This window comes from Hyperolius riggenbachi, chromosome 2, assembly GCF_040937935.1.
Source record: "Hyperolius riggenbachi isolate aHypRig1 chromosome 2, aHypRig1.pri, whole genome shotgun sequence".
NCBI classification, from domain to species: domain Eukaryota; kingdom Metazoa; phylum Chordata; class Amphibia; order Anura; family Hyperoliidae; genus Hyperolius; species Hyperolius riggenbachi.
Window position 1 is genome coordinate 442,906,605 of NC_090647.1, and position 16,042 is coordinate 442,922,646.

Below are 16,042 nucleotides of genomic sequence, written 5' to 3' on the forward strand. Positions count from 1 at the left end.
ATGGACTTTTTAAAGATTTTTGAATAAAGAGCTATGTTTTACATATAAAAGGGCTTACACAGTCATACACATACTACCCCATCCCACACAAATATTCCTCTCTGTTTTCTGCATAGAAATAGAGATATTGCTGTATCATTGTTAACTTAATTTCATTTCATATGGGTTCCCATATCTGGTACTTAAGAAACATTTCTAGGCATAATTATGCCACACCATGTGAATCTATAAGAGCTTTGAGGTAGGTCTGAGGATTCAAAACATATTACTCTAAAGAACCACTAAACTTAACAAGTTTATGTGGAAAAGGTTACACATAATAGCTTTCATAAGCAATACCTTAAAGTACTCATGCAAGCGCAGAAAATGAAATGAGATGCTTGAATATTTATGAGACAAATTACACATTGCTCATCATGAAGATAACACTTCACATGGTATTAAAATTAATGTGATTCAGGGATTATTTGTATTTAAAATGTTCATTATGAGTGTGGCAAGGGTCTGAGCAAAGAGCAGAGCTGGATAGACTTAATGGATTGTGCCATTGCTGACCTCATTCTGAATTATACTGTGTTTCCCACGAAAATAAGTCTTATGTTAATTTATGCTCCAAAAGATGCATTAGGGCTTATTTTAGAGGAATGTATTATTTTTCCATGTACAATCTACATTTATTTTTGGAAAAAAAAATCTACTTGCAGCACGGCCATCTCAATGTGCTTACCTGAGGAAGCTTTCCCTTGGGACAGCTATATTTTACAATGGAATTGCTTACAAACTTTTCATTCATTTACATCTTTGGATAGACCTGGAAATGATTCAGGCTTCTGCTAGGTTTTTTTTTATTGATATGTCCTTGGTGACTCCCTTACCAACCTAAACACCTTGCTTTCTCCACTTGTAACACTACAGTAAGTTAAAGAGGACCAAAGGCCTCTTTTCCACTATGGATCGCGATTCCAATCGCGATCGCAATCGCGTTTCAATTTCCACCATGCGATTGCGATTGAGCTACTATACTCCTTATAGTCCAGCTCAATCGCATACAAAACGCGTCAGGACGACAATTGCGCTTTGACCAAAATCGCATCGCAATCGGATCGAACTAATGGAAATTGCTGCTGCAGTTTCCATTAGTTTAATGTACCTTGCGATTTGCGATCAGAAGCAAATCGCAAATCACAGGCTAGTGGAAAAGGGCCCTAAACTCTTACACAGGAGAGAAGGAAAACGCAGAGAAACAGTTTGTCTAATTTTTAATTATCCCTTATCTGCTAGTAATGAGCAGCTGTAATTTGACCTGCTCTGATCTGTGCCGTGGTGTGCCCTTAGACAGGCTATATGTAAACACAGACGGGTTAAACATTTATGTACTCGCATGAAACCAGGAAGCAACTACACTGCAGAATCTCAGTAGGAGTTCTGTGGGCTGAAATAAGGAAATTTATTTCTGTAAAGATTATTATGCTGTTGCTTATCTTGTAGAGCAGAGTGAAAAGGGAAGTTGCAATGCAAATATATATCACATCATAGGACAAAATAGTAATACAATCTATCACACCTGCCTATTTATCACACACACACACACACACACACACACACACACACTCTCACGCACGCACGCGCGCGCGCGCGCACACACACACACACACACACGCACACGCACACGCTCACACATACACACACACACACACACACTCTCTCACACACACACACACACACACACACACACACGCACACACACACGCACGCACACACTCTCACGCACGCACGCGCGCACACACACACACACACACTCTCACTCACTCACTCACACGCACACACACACTCACACGCACGCTCACACATACACACACACGCTCACACACACACTCTCACACACACTCTCACACACACTCTCACACACACTCACACACACACTCACACACACACACACACTCTCTCACACTCTCACTAACACACACACACACACACACACACACACACACACACACACACACACACACACACACACACACACGAGCTCCATATAAAAGGAGCCTGCTGATTAAAAAATAAATCATGAACTGAATTTGTGTGCTCAATACAAGTCATCACATCACAGACTAGAATACCAGAAAACCCTGCTATAGTCCTTAAAGTGCTTTCCCATCATTCAACTTCTTATATATAGACCACAACATCCACGGTTTCGATTGATGAAATATCCTATTATGGGACTCCTGCACCAGTGACTCAATTCTGTAGATGTTATCTACTGCACAACACCCCTCTATGAGTGAAGGAGAGGAGGAGCTTTTCCAAAATGTGGGAATAAATCATCTGGCTGCAACCAGAAGATGGCGGCCCGGTGATCTTTTACAATGTTTAATAGGCATTGGAAGCATCAGCAATAATTATGTCTCTGGGGTGTTTGATATCTCCATACCACTACAACAATCATAGATAACTTTAACATTGGACCAGAAAAAAGTCCATTCAGAGCAGGAGTGTCACACATGCGTCATGCTTCCGATCTCCTTACTGTACCTCCAACATAAAAATACATAAAACATAAACTAAAAACATTTACATTTGTTTTACTAATGAGTGTTATGATGCAGTACAAGCCCAGAAATCAGAATAACTCTCATATTTTACTTTCTTTTTGAATCTGTGGTGTAAGTGATAATAGCATGGTGGCGTAGTGGTTAGCACTCTCGCCTTGCAGCGCTGGGTCCCCGCTTCAAATCCCAGCCAGGGCACTATCTGCAAGGAGTTTGTATGTTCTCCCTGTGTGTGTGGGTTTCCTCTTGGCACTCAGGTATCCTCCCACATCCCAAAAACATACAGATAAGTTAATTGGCTTCCCCCTAAATTGGCCCTAGACTAAGATACATACATGACATGATTCATACATAGACATATGACCATGGTAGGGATTAGATTGTGAGCCCCTCTGAAGGACAGTTACGTGACAAGACTATATACTCTGGACAGCGCAGAGGAAGATGTCAGCGCTATATAAATACTAAATAATAATAATACCTTTTATTTCAAGATGGCAATAATGTATGTCGCAGTGCTTTAATTGGAGAGCTCATGGCTTCCTTTTAGCCCAGTACAGACAATCCTCATGGACGGTTCTCCATAACTTGTGTGCCGAGCTTTGCTACTCCACAAACCTGGATGCATAGAGTCATTACATTTTGTATGCTGCGCTGCTGAGGGCTCAGTAAGCTGAAACAGCTGTATGCCAGTGGGAATTACTTACTCTGTAAATTTAAGGCTGTGTGTTCTACAAATGAGTGATTTTGAAAACACAGTTTAGCTAAGAGGGCCATAAAGGAATGATTTGCATGCTGTTGGTGCGCACCATCCTGAGATGGGCATAAATCTCTTCTTTACTGAATCTGCACTGGAAGTGATAGCATGTAATACTTCCTTTTTTTAAGAAGGAACTGCAGCAATAGACAGCAGGTTTTAAATGGGTGAGACGTTCGGTATATGTAAAAGGAATACTAGGACAGATTCACCAAACGCCAGTACATACAGTATATACATCAAAGCACGGGCTCACTTGATGTCCTGCACCTCCATGCAAAGCCTACAATTCACTTCCTGATACGCATCCTGTTGTTGGTTTTAAGTTTTGAATATTAAAGGACAACTGAAGTGGCAGGGATACGGAGGCTGACATTTATTTCCTTTTTAAACAATATATCTGTCACCTACTGTAGCTGTACTGCTGAGCTTTTATGCATCGTCACTAGTGTCTGAATCACACACCTGAAACAAGCTTGCGGAAAATGCAGTCAAACTACCAGCCCCCTGCAGCTGTCCGGTGCCCTCGCAGTCACGATCGGATCCTCCAGTCCCCCATCACAAGCTACCTTCGGTTTGCCGACGGGCCTGGCCACACGTAGCCTTCTACGCATTCCTGTACGCAATAGCGTCCTGCACCTGTGCCAATCAGCAAACCGAAAATAGCTAGCGGCGGGGAACAGGAGGATCTGATCGTCACTACGAGGGCACCGGATAGCAGAAGGGGGCTCTTTTTGACTTAAAGTGGACCCAAATTAAAAATACAAGATTTCAGAAATAAAATCTATTTTCTAAATTATAATAATAAATAGCATCCTTTTTTCAGCTGCATGATGACAAATATAAAATATTTTACATTTATTGGAGGAACCCCTCCCTTCCTTTCAAATTGCCAGGATTTTTCCGGCAAACTGGTGGAGTAAATGGTGTCCGGCAATGGAGGAATTGCTAATGGCTGCCCCCAGTATAACCCTAGCTATGAAAAGAGAAGGGTGAAAAGCATGCACTGAAATGATCATAGGTTTGAAGGAGTGTTTATTTATCTTTGTATGTGTCAGAGTGGTGCAACTAAATATTTTTAATTAAAAAAATGTTTGGTTTGGGTCCACTTTAAGGATACCTTTAAGTCAAACATCAGATCTGCATGCTTGTTCCAGGTCTATGACTAGAGACAAAGGATCAGTAGGAAGACCAGGTAATTTGCATCCTTTGAAAAGAAATAAATATGTCAGCCATATATTCCTCTCACTTCAGTTGTTCTTTAAGGAGCTCGACACTTCATTATAATTCACTGCTTATTTACTACAGCAATTATACTTTAATGTAACACCATAACTTAGACTTTTACCAAAACAATTACAAATTGACTATTTCTATGCAATTACTGCTTCTTGCAATGCTGTTCCATAAACTGAGATTACTTGCTTTTGTCCACCAGTAATGTCATCTGTGTAAAAAAATCACAATTGTTTTTATTGTGTGTTATGCCAGACTGTAATCCTTTTAGCTTTCAGTAATGCTGGGCATACACGGTAAGTTTATGCGCCGGTATCGAAGCAGCGTCTCGATGCCGGCGTGTCACCGCTCGTCCGCGCGGATCGATTCCCGCTCGTCCCCACGGGCATGCCTTATCAGCCTCTCGATTGCCCGCTATTATCCGCCCGCGGACATCGAGCAGGGAATCTATTCAGCGGGTCATAGGACCTGTCGGATATTATCAATCGAGCCATCAGCGGCTCGATTAATAAGGAAACAAACTTACAGTGTATGCCCAGCATTAGGGAAAGAGGTTGGTTTCTTTAAGCCCTCCAACAAAATCCTACTGGAAGGGTTTTCTGTAACACCCAGGGACAGTAAATAAACATTTAATATCCGGAAGCTGATCTGGCAACACTGTGGGGTCAGGGAGGATTGTCTTGCTCCTTTATTTGTTACAGAATTGGTCATAGTTGTCTAGGGGATTTATTTACACCAGAACTGCTAGTAATTGTAAGATGTTGAGTCTGATAAATATCCATACATTGAAAACCTTTATTATTATGTGCAACATGATGTTTAAATTTTGTTTCAGTCGTGAGAATTTTCTGTATCTCTGGATAGATGTAAGTATAATACTCTCTGCTACAGTTACCAGGGATCATATCACAGATGTAGTGTCGATATGTGGCGCGTCTCCCTGGCAGCCACCTGGCACCGGTTATCAAGCTTCATGTCTGGCACCGAAGACCAGAGCGTCTGCCAGTTATGTACTATCACTCAGATAACAGGGCTATCTTCTTGTCACTGTCATGCTAGGTGCACACCTGTTTTTATGTCCTTTTAAATCTGAATTCTTGGATTATTCCTCAAAATGGATTAACAGCTACCTATGCCGGAATGCATCACAGCAGGCTAATATGCACAGTTTTGCAGGAAGTGGCACACATAGGTGAAACAGATTGCTCTACACAAACTATTGTCAGTAATCCCGCGGTCTGTTCAACATCGAAATATATTGTATGAACAGCACATAGTATGTACGCTTAAATACACATAAATAAATGTGACATTGTCAGCATCTCGAGATCACAGGCATGCTTCCTATGGTACTTTCAGTCTTTCTTCATTCTTTTAATTGATCTCTACAGTCTGTATTTCACTTGCAAGGGAACTGCAATCATGAGATGATGCACCGAACTTAAACTTCTCTAGTAAGTGTTATCTCAACCTGGCATAAATGCGTTGAGTGTCAGAGAGAGGCACAATCTAATGACTGCTTTGGCTGAACAAGAAAAGTTGTATCTGTGCTAATTGAATTAATGTAAACAGAAAATGACCATAAACAACTAACCAGTAATTTTTTCAGGTCTGTGTAAGGATGGTATAGAGTAGACACTTCTGTTTTTATTATTCTCTCTCCTCTGTAAACTAAACTAATCCCAGTAAAGGCATTCATACATTACTCAACTTGTGGCATTAATATCCTGCAGATTAGAATCTACTACAGATTGATGCCACAACGTGGGCACCAGATTGTAATTTCAATTGATTTCCAGCCTAAATAGCTCAAAACGATTAATCCAGCATGCTGGAAAGCTGTCCCTGGAAACGGCTTAGTCGGGTACACAGTGGTAACTGCAATCAATTTCCCAACAATAGACAGCCCCCCTGGCCAGTCTCTCCCATGCGTAATGTGCACCCCCCCAGCTCACCTATCTTCCTCCTCCAGGTGCCTAAGTCTTCTCTACATCACCATCATGTGACTGTACCACATGACCTGACAAGATGTACAAGGTCACGCACATGCCACCAGGTCACGGGGTACAAGGGCCCCTTGCAGTGACAGGGAGAAGATTCTGGAAACTGGAAGAGTCCGGTTGTGCATATTAAATTATTGGGGGGGGGGGGGGGGTACAAATTACATTGGGGGGATACATGGGGGCCCAGCTGTCAGAGTAGGTGGCACTAGTATGGATATACTGAAATCTGTTGAAAATCTGTGTGCAGTTTGTATGGAGGTAATAGATCCCTCTCTGATCACATTCTATCAGAGAGCTATGTATATCTGATGGTTTATCTGGTGACCATCGAGTAATGTATGGCCACCTATAGAGAAGAAACAAGTCACACAAAGGATCACTAAAGGCTCATACACACATCAGACTATAGTCTTTGGAAAATGAAAGATCACAGACCAATCTTACCACCCTTCATGTAGTATGAGAGCCATACTCTACACAGTCTTTTCTATGGAGCTGAACTCCACATCAGAAAAAAATCTTTGCAAGATTCTGCACACAAACATGCTGCACACACTCAAAAGATCTGTAGCTGCAAAAGATCTGTTCCTGCCAAAAATCCATTCCTGCAAATTGCAATGATAGTCTATGAGATCTGCAGATCATCATACACACATGATTTAACTGACATTCATCTGCAGATCAGATCCACCAGGATGGATTTTCAGATCTGCGGATGATTGCTTGATCTACAGATGAATGTTAGGCCACATACAGACATCAGACCATAGTCTTTGGAAAATGAAAGATCACAGACCAATCTTACCACCCTTCCTGTAGTATAAGAGCCATACTCTACACAGTCTTTTCTATGGAGCTGAACTCCACATCAGAAAAAAATCATTGCAAGATGCTGCACACACAGATGCTGTACAGACACAAAAGATCAGTATCTGCAAAAGATCTGTTCCTGCCAAAAATCCATTCCTGCAAATTGCAATGATAGTCTATGAGATCTGCAGATCATCATACACACATGATTTAACTGACATTCATCTGCAGATCAGATCCACCAGGATGGATTTTCAGATCTGCAGATCTGCAGATGAATGTCAGTTAAATCATGTGTGTATGATGATCTGCAGATCTCATAGACTATCATTGCAATAAGCAGGAATGGATTTTTGGCAGGAACAGATCTTTTGCAGATACTGATCTTTTGTGTCTGTACAGCATCTGTGTGTGCAGCATCTTGCAATGATTTTTTTCTGATGTGGAGTTCAGCTCCATAGAATAGACTGTGTAGAGTATGGCTCTCATACTACATGAAGGGTGGTAAGATTGGTCTGTGATCTTTCATTTTCCAAAGACTATAGTCTGATGTGTGTATGTGGCCTTAGACAAAGTTGGCTGAATCAATGGACCTGGCTTCATCATAAAGAATCCAGCAAAGCTGGAACGGGGTTTAATAAAAATTGCTAGCTATTGAGTAGTTAATATTTATAACAGTCACCTGGGTCATGTCAGGTGATGTTATAAAAATGCAACTGGAGGGCAGGAAGAACTGCAAAAAATGGTTTGTTTTGGATTTTACCATAGTACATATACCAGTAATATATTAAAGTGGATCCGAGATGAACTTTTACTCATTGCATAATTGTGTTCCTTTCCTATTGTTTATAGGGCATTCCTCAAGCCAAATACTTTTTTTGTTTTTGTTTTAATACTCTTATTCCCTATAAACTAAACTAGCCACGCCCACAGGTTTTCAGAGAGCCAAGGCACTTTCAGACAGTAGCAAGGGCTTATGGGAGCTCAGTCTGGGCAGGAGGAAGGGGAGGTATTACTAGCCAGAGATTTCAGAGGCAGAGGGGAGGAGGGAGGAAGAGGGGGGATTAGGTTTTTTTGCTCAAGATACAGATAAGCCTGCCTCTGTGTAATGTTTACAAACAACATGGCTGCTGTCATTGTATCATAGGAATAATCAATCATATTCTATTAAAGCTGTTTGCAGCTAGATTTACTGTGTAAACTATCTAAACTTTAGGTAACATATATAGACAAGTTACTTGTTATAGTTAGTTTTTCATCTCGGATCCGCTTTAATAACAGAAAACAATTCTTCATGATAACTCAGGGGGGAACTCAGTAGAACAGTAACCAACTGTTTATTTTTGGAAAAACTTGGTATAACATAATGTAAAATTGCAATGCCCCCATTAGTAAGCAGGTCCAGCATTGGCGTTGCTAGCCCCAAAGATCACGTGCCATGTACCCCTGATCTATTCTGGGGTGCCCCGGATGTCCCCCAGACAAAGTAGAGGCACCCATCATGGCACCACATGGTGCCCAGCATGCCCCAAAGAGGCACCACAGCACCCAGCATGACACCATAGCACCCAGCATGGCACCACAGCACACAGCAAATGGGTGGGGGGGGGATGCTGGGTGCTGTGGTGCTTGTATGTGGGCATATTGGGTGCTGTGTTGCCATTCTAGGTGATGTGATGCCTTTATGAGGGCATGTGGGAGCTGTGGTTCTTCTATGGGGACATGCTGAGAGTTGTGATGCCTCAATGGGAGGTCCGTGGAAGCATGGAAGGGGGTCTACTAGAAAGTCTGGGAATGCTATGGGAGAACTGCCAGATAACCTGCCGGCAGGCCAGCCCACCCAGCAGAAAGCCAAGCCAGCCAGCACAGAAGCCAGGTAACTCTGCCTAGTTATGTTTAAGGGACACTGCTATTTAAAAGATATGCTGCATTTTTAGTTTATTTTTGTATTTATAGAGAGGGGGGGCTTCATCCAACATTTTGCTGGGCAGGCCTACTCAGACCACTGTTAAGTTCATGTAAATTTGGCTCCACCCATGACAACACCCACATTCAGGTGCATGGCCACACCCATTTTTGTCTGGAGTGCCTAAAATTGCCCCCGGATCTCTTAAGGTGGCCACTAACGGTCCAACGAAAAATCGTTCGAGCGATTAGAAATTCTGATCGGACGAAAAATCGCTCACTACACCATCAACTAACCAATCATTGGTTCCTTTCTATCACGACCAACAAGAAAATCCAAATTTTGATTCGACGAAAATTCAATCGGACGATTGTTTTTATAATCGTTCATTATCGATTGTGCCCATCAACTGAGATTATTTACAACCAATACGATCAGAATTTCTGATCGCTCGAACGATTTTTCACTAGAAATTGGACTGTTAGTGGCCAGCTTTAGGATCCTAGCAACTCCCTTGAGGTCCAGGAGCTTATTTAACCAGCCTGGCGGTATGGACGAGCTCAGCTCGTCCATTACCGCCGGAGGCTGCCACTCAGGCCCTGCTGGGCCGATTTTTATCAAATAAAAAGGTGCACACGCAGCCGGCACTTTTCCAGCCACGTGCGCTACCTGATCGCCGCCGCGTGCAGCGGCGAAAGAGGGTCCCCCCAGCCGCCCGAGCCCAGCGCAGCCGGACCAAACAGTTCCGGCCAGCGCTAAGGGCTGGATCGGAGGCGGCTGACATCAGGACGTCAGCTGACGCCCATGACGTCACTCTGCTCGAGGAAAGCGAAACAAGAAAGGCTGCTCATCTTGGCCTTTCTTGTTACTTCTGATCGCCGGAGGCGATCAGAAGTACGCAACAGGAGCGCCCTCTAGTGGGCTTTCATGCAGCCAACTTTTAGTTGTCTTTCCCAGGAGAGGAAGTTAGGATGTGTGCTCCTAATCCATTGATAGGTTTGATGCAATGAATGTGTTTGCATGTCTGCACTATGCATGTTACAGGGCCAGAGTTAGGACACCTATGTTAACCTGGGTACTTCTACGCAGTATAGGTGACTAAGCATAAGAATGCATTCTTCTGTGAACTAAAACCCTGGCTTTTAATTTAGCTGTAGGGATAACCGTTGTGCCTGGATGAGTGAATCTGTGAATGCATTTGTTTGAACATTTGCATGTGAGAGTGCGAAGGGTTAATTGATTTTTGCTGTTTCTAGCCACACCCCCTTCAGCACCTCCCTTTCCCTAATAATTTATTTAATGTCCTAACTAGAGGTGATGTGCCTGGATATATGTATTTTTTTCTCAAAGTCAGCAGCTCCATTCAGCAGAAAAAGTCGCCCTGTGTAATACAATGTAACTATGGAAAGATGGATATCATTTTAAAGCTCTCTTTCTCCTCTTTCTGGTGACACCTAAATCGTCGCCCTACGCCTTTTAGTTTTCTCTATTTTCACGATCAAAGTCGCGGTCGCGGCAATTTCAATCGCGAAAATAGCGAAAACTAATAGGCGTAGGGTGGTGGTTTATATATCATTGGAAAGTTATATAAGTTAATTGGCTGCCCCCTAAGTTGACTGTAGACTGCAATGGGCATATGTCTATGATAGGGATAAGAAGATATTGTTAGTCTACTCTGTAGACGTGCTGCGGAAGTTGTCTGTGCTATATAAATACTACATTATTATAATAATAATAATGTCATAATAATAATAATGGCCCCACTGAGGATGCCTGGAGATGCCTTAGATATTCAGGCATAATGGGTATACCTGAATAAGCAAGTATTTTTTTTTCTAAACCTAACCTGCCATTTGTTTAATGCATCAGCTTTGACCTTGGTAAGCATATAGTGCTTACTGAAGTTAGAATTAAGCTAACGCCGTTCCGTTTCTACTTTTATCCATGCAAATAAGGGAATTTGTTAGTGAGCTAAATAACAATCTAATTGTAGCTGCCATTATCTGACTCATGTGCCACATACCAGCTCCAGCGCAGAGAAGCACCTGTTCTCGATCGCTGTGAGTGCTGTCATACTTCTGTTTGATCAAAAGGAATTACTAAGTGACTTTACAGGCCATTTGACATCTCTGTGCATGCCACCAGGAAGGCTATCATTTCAGCTCTATCCAACTATATTCATAGTGTCACCTGCTTGTGTCAAAATTGCTCACATCCTGCAACAAACCAGGTGTAAACAAAATCCAGTTTCTTAACACAATACATCTTTTTTTACAACCCTTTGCCTGTATTTGTATTTTTTCCTAATAATAATACAAACATAGGCAAGGAGGTGGAAGGTGAAGCTTAGTAAAGGTTTAATGTGAGTAGACGCTGCAGCTGCATGGATAGATGAGAAATGGGAAGGCGAGGGTTAAGAAAGGTGACATAAAGCTAGACACAGTAGCTACATAGATAGATGAGGAAGGTGAAGGTTAGGAGATGGGACATGGGTGTGGACACTGTGGATGCATAGAGAGAGTGTGTGTGTGGGGGGGGGGGGAGGGCAGGTTTAGAGAGGTGACATGGTAGTGGACACAGCAGCTGTATGGATAGAGGAGGAGTGGGTACGTGAGGGTTTGGAGAGGTGACATGATGGTGGACACAGCAGCTGTATGGATAGATGAGGAGTGGGTAGGTGAGGGTTTGGAGAGGTGATATGCTGGTGGACACAGCAGCTGCATGGATAGATGAGGAGTGGGTAGGTGAGGGTTTGGAGAGGTGACATGATGGTGGACACAGCAGCTGTATGGATAGATGAGGAGTGGGTAAGTGAGGGTTTGAAGCAGGGACATGGGTGTGGACACAGCAGCTGCATGGATAGATGAGGAGTGGGTAAGTGAGGGTTTGGAGAGGTGACATGATGGTGGACACAGCAGCTGTATGGATAGATGAGGAGTGGGTAAGTGAGGGTTTGGAGAGGTGACATGATGGTGGACACAGCAGCTGTATGGATAGATGAGGAGTGGGTAGGTGAGGGTTTGGAAAGGTGATATGCGGGTGGAGACAGCAGCTGCATGGATAGATGAGGAGTGGGTAGGTGAGGGTTTGGAGAGGTCACATGATGGTGGACACAGTGGCTGTATGGATAGATGAGGAGTGGGTAGGTGAGGGTTTGGAGAGGTCACATGATGGTGGACACAGTGGCTGTATGGATAGATGAGGAGTGGGTAGGTGAGGGTTTGGAGAGGTGACATGGATGTGGACACAGCAGCTGTATGGATAGATGAGGAGTGGGTAAGTGAGGGTTTGAAGCGGTGACATGGGTGTGGACACAGCAGCTGTATGGATAGATGAGGAGTGGGTAGGTGAGGGTTTGGAGAGGTGACATGATGGTGGAGACAGCAGCTGTATGCATAGATGAGGAGTGGGTAAGTGAGGGTTTGGAGAGATGACATGATGATGGACACAGCAGCTGTATGGATAGATGAGGAGTGGGTAGGTGAGGGTTTGGAGAGGTGACATGATGGTGGAGACAGCAGCTGTATGGATAGATGAGGAGTGGGTAGGTGAGGGTTTGGAGAGGTGACATGATGATGGACACAGCAGCTGTATGGATAGATGAGGAGTGGGTAGGTGAGGGTTTGGAGAGGTGACATGATGGTGGAGACAGCAGCTGTATGGATAGATGAGGAGTGGGTAGGTGAGGGTTTGGAGAGGTGACATGGATGTGGACACAGCAGCTGTATGGATAGATGAGGAGTGGGTAGGTGAGGGTTTGGAGAGGTGACATAATGATGGACACAGCAGCTGTATGGATAGATGAGGAGTGGGTAAGTGAGGGTTTGAAGCGGTGACATGGGTGTGGACACAGCAGCTGTATGGATAGATGAGGAGTGGGTAGGTGAGGGTTTGGAGAGGTGACATGATGGTGGAGACAGCAGCTGTATGGATAGATGAGGAGTGGGTAGGTGAGGGTTTGGAGAGGTGACATGGATGTGGACACAGCAGCTGTATGGATAGATGAGGAGTGGGTAAGTGAGGGTTTGAAGTGGTGACATGGGTGTGGACACAGCAGCTGTATGGATAGATGAGGAGTGGGTAGGTGAGGGTTTGGAGAGGTGACATGAGGTGTGGACACAGCAGCTGCATGGATAGATGAGGAGTGAGTAAGTGAGGGTTTGAAGCGTGACATAAGGTGTGGACACAGCAGCTGCATGGATAGATGAGGAGTGGGTAGGTGAGGGTTTGGAGAGATGACATGATGGTGGACACAGCAGCTGTATGGATAGATGAGGAGTGGGTAGGTGAGGGTTTGGAGAGGTGACATGAGGTGTGGACACAGCAGCTGCATGGATAGATGAGGAGTGGGTAAGTGAGGGTTTGAAGCAGTGACATGATGGTGGACACAGCATCTGTATGGATAGAGGAGGAGTGGGTAGGTGAGGGTTTGGAGAGGTGACATGAGGTGTGGACACAGCAGCTGCATGGATAGATGAGGAGTGGGTAAGTGAGGGTTTGAAGCGGTGACATGATGGTGGACACAGCAGCTGTATGGATAGAGGAGGAGTGGGTAGGTGAGGGTTTGAAGAGGTGACATGATGGTGGACACAGTCGCTGTATAGTTAAATGAGAAATGGGTAGGTGAGAAAGTTTGGAGAGGTGATATGGGGGTGGAGACAGTGGTTGCATGAAAAGATGAGGAGTGGGTAGGTTAGAGTTTGGAGAGGTGACATGGGGGTGGAGACAGTGGTTGCGCGAATAGATGAGAAATGGAAAGGTGAGGGCTAGGAAAGGTGACATAGAGGTAGACACAGTGGCTACATAGGTAGATGAGGAGTGGGAAGGTGAAGGTTAGGAGAGTTGACACAGGTGTTCACACTGTGGATGAATAGATAGAAGAGGAGAGTGTGTGTGTGTGTGTGTGTGTGTGTGTGTGTGTGTGTGTGTGTGTGTGTGTGTGTGTGTGTGTGTGTGGGGGGGGGGGGGGGGGGGGGGGGGGTGGGGGGAGGGGAGTTAGGAGAGGTCGTATGGGGGTGGAGACAGTGGCTGCATGAAAAAACGAGGAGTGGGTAGCTGACGGTTATGACTGGTGACATGGTGGTGAATGCAGTGACTTTATGAATAGATGAGGAGTAGATAGATAAGGGCAAGTAGAGGTGCCATGGGGATGGACATTGTGGCTACGTGGATGAAGGTTAGGAGAGGTGAATTGGTCAGTTAACAAAGTGACTGAGTGTATAGGCAGGGAGTGAGGGGGTGGAGGTCTGGAAAGGTGAGACAGGGCTCTATACGATGGCTGGAAAGACAAGTTAGGATTGAGTAGATGGGGGTCTGGAGAGGTGAGCAGAGGGTGGATACTGTAGCTAGAAAGATAGGTGAGAAGTAGGTAAGTGAGGGTCAGAAGAGTTGACATGGGAGATGGACACAATGGCTGGGTGGACAGGCAAGGAATAGGTAGGTGAAGGCATACACAATAATCTGGAACAGAAAGCAGAAGTGATTGCACACAATTGCAGCCAACCATTCAGAGACTTACAGATCAGTCATGTCATCCATGAACTCCTATAATTGACAAGAGCATGCTATTTAGCTCACCTTTGAAATCAGTGCTACTGCTCCTCTGCCCTGGGTACAAATTTAAGTTCACTTCTAGCATTCTGGATTTCTGATAGATTGACTGCAGGTCCAGGAAGTTTCACTGCGCCAGGCAATTGTTTTTTCTCTTCTTGTGGCAAGTCTTGTGCATCACTCTACATAATGTAAAATGAATAATACAGCTGAGAACGTTATCATGAAATAGTAGCATGTCCAAAACATTTTATGTAACATAGTCTTCAATTTTTCCCCATAATTATTAACTGGACACTAGTAGTCTGTATCTTCCAAGAAACACTCTCCCAACCTCTATCAGGGCTATTTTTGGGTATAGGCTAACCAGGCAGGTGCATAAGATGACACTTACTAAAGGGATGGAAAGTGATTTTAACATGTTAGGGTTTTCTAATCGCAAAAAAAGTAAGGCCTGAATTGCATAACAATAAAAAAGCAGGAGTTATTAAAGGGCAACTGTAGGGAGAGGTATGTGGAGGCTGCCATGTTTATTTCCTTTTAACCTCCTGAGCGGTATGCCCGACACTGTGTCGGGCATGCCACTCGCTAGCCTCAGGAGTCCGCCAGTATAAATGTAATATATTGCATGCATGCAAAAGGTTTAGCTAGCAGTAGCCTAGCTAGTATAGGTGGCCGGTCGCCCCCGATCCAGCCACTTATACATTACCCAGTCTGGTTCCAGCGATCGGCGCAGCCTCTCCACACAGCTCTGGTCTTCTCTATGGGGAGGATCATGACTAAGCATGACGTCGGTGACGTCATGACGTCATGTACGGTCCTCGCCATAGTGAAGACCGGAGCTGTGCGGGAAGGCCGCGCCGAGCGCTGGAACCAGGCTGGGTAATGTATAGCTGGCTGGATCAGGGGAGATGGACTCTGAGGCTGCAAAACCTTCTGAGTGCATAACGCTGAGGAGCTTATGCAATACCAGTTACCTGACTATCCTGCTGATCATTTGCCTCTAATACTTTTAGCCATAGACCCTGAACAAGCATGCAGCATATCAGGTGTTTCTGACATTATTGTCAGATCTGTCAGGATTAGCTGCATGCTTGTTTCTGGTGTTATTCAGCCACTACTGCAGCCACATAGATCAGCAGGGCTACCAGGCAACTGGTATTGTTTAAAAGGAAATAAATATGGCTGCCACCATATACTTCTTGATACAGTTGTCCTTTAAAGGGTACCT

General features: G+C 44.2%; 1 protein-coding gene across 4 annotated transcripts in view; it reads right to left on the minus strand.

Moving 5' to 3' along the window:
- SMPX (small muscle protein X-linked) overlaps nt 1–16,042 on the minus strand; it is a 115,177-nt gene that overhangs the window by 15,118 nt on the left and 84,017 nt on the right. For all 4 annotated transcript variants that reach the window (XM_068265651.1, XM_068265654.1, XM_068265652.1 and 1 more), the window contains exon 4: nt 14,839–14,993. In XM_068265651.1, the coding sequence (XP_068121752.1) occupies nt 14,853–14,993 (141 nt within the window). In that variant the 3' untranslated portion in view covers nt 14,839–14,852. The remainder of the gene's footprint in view (nt 1–14,838; nt 14,994–16,042) is intronic.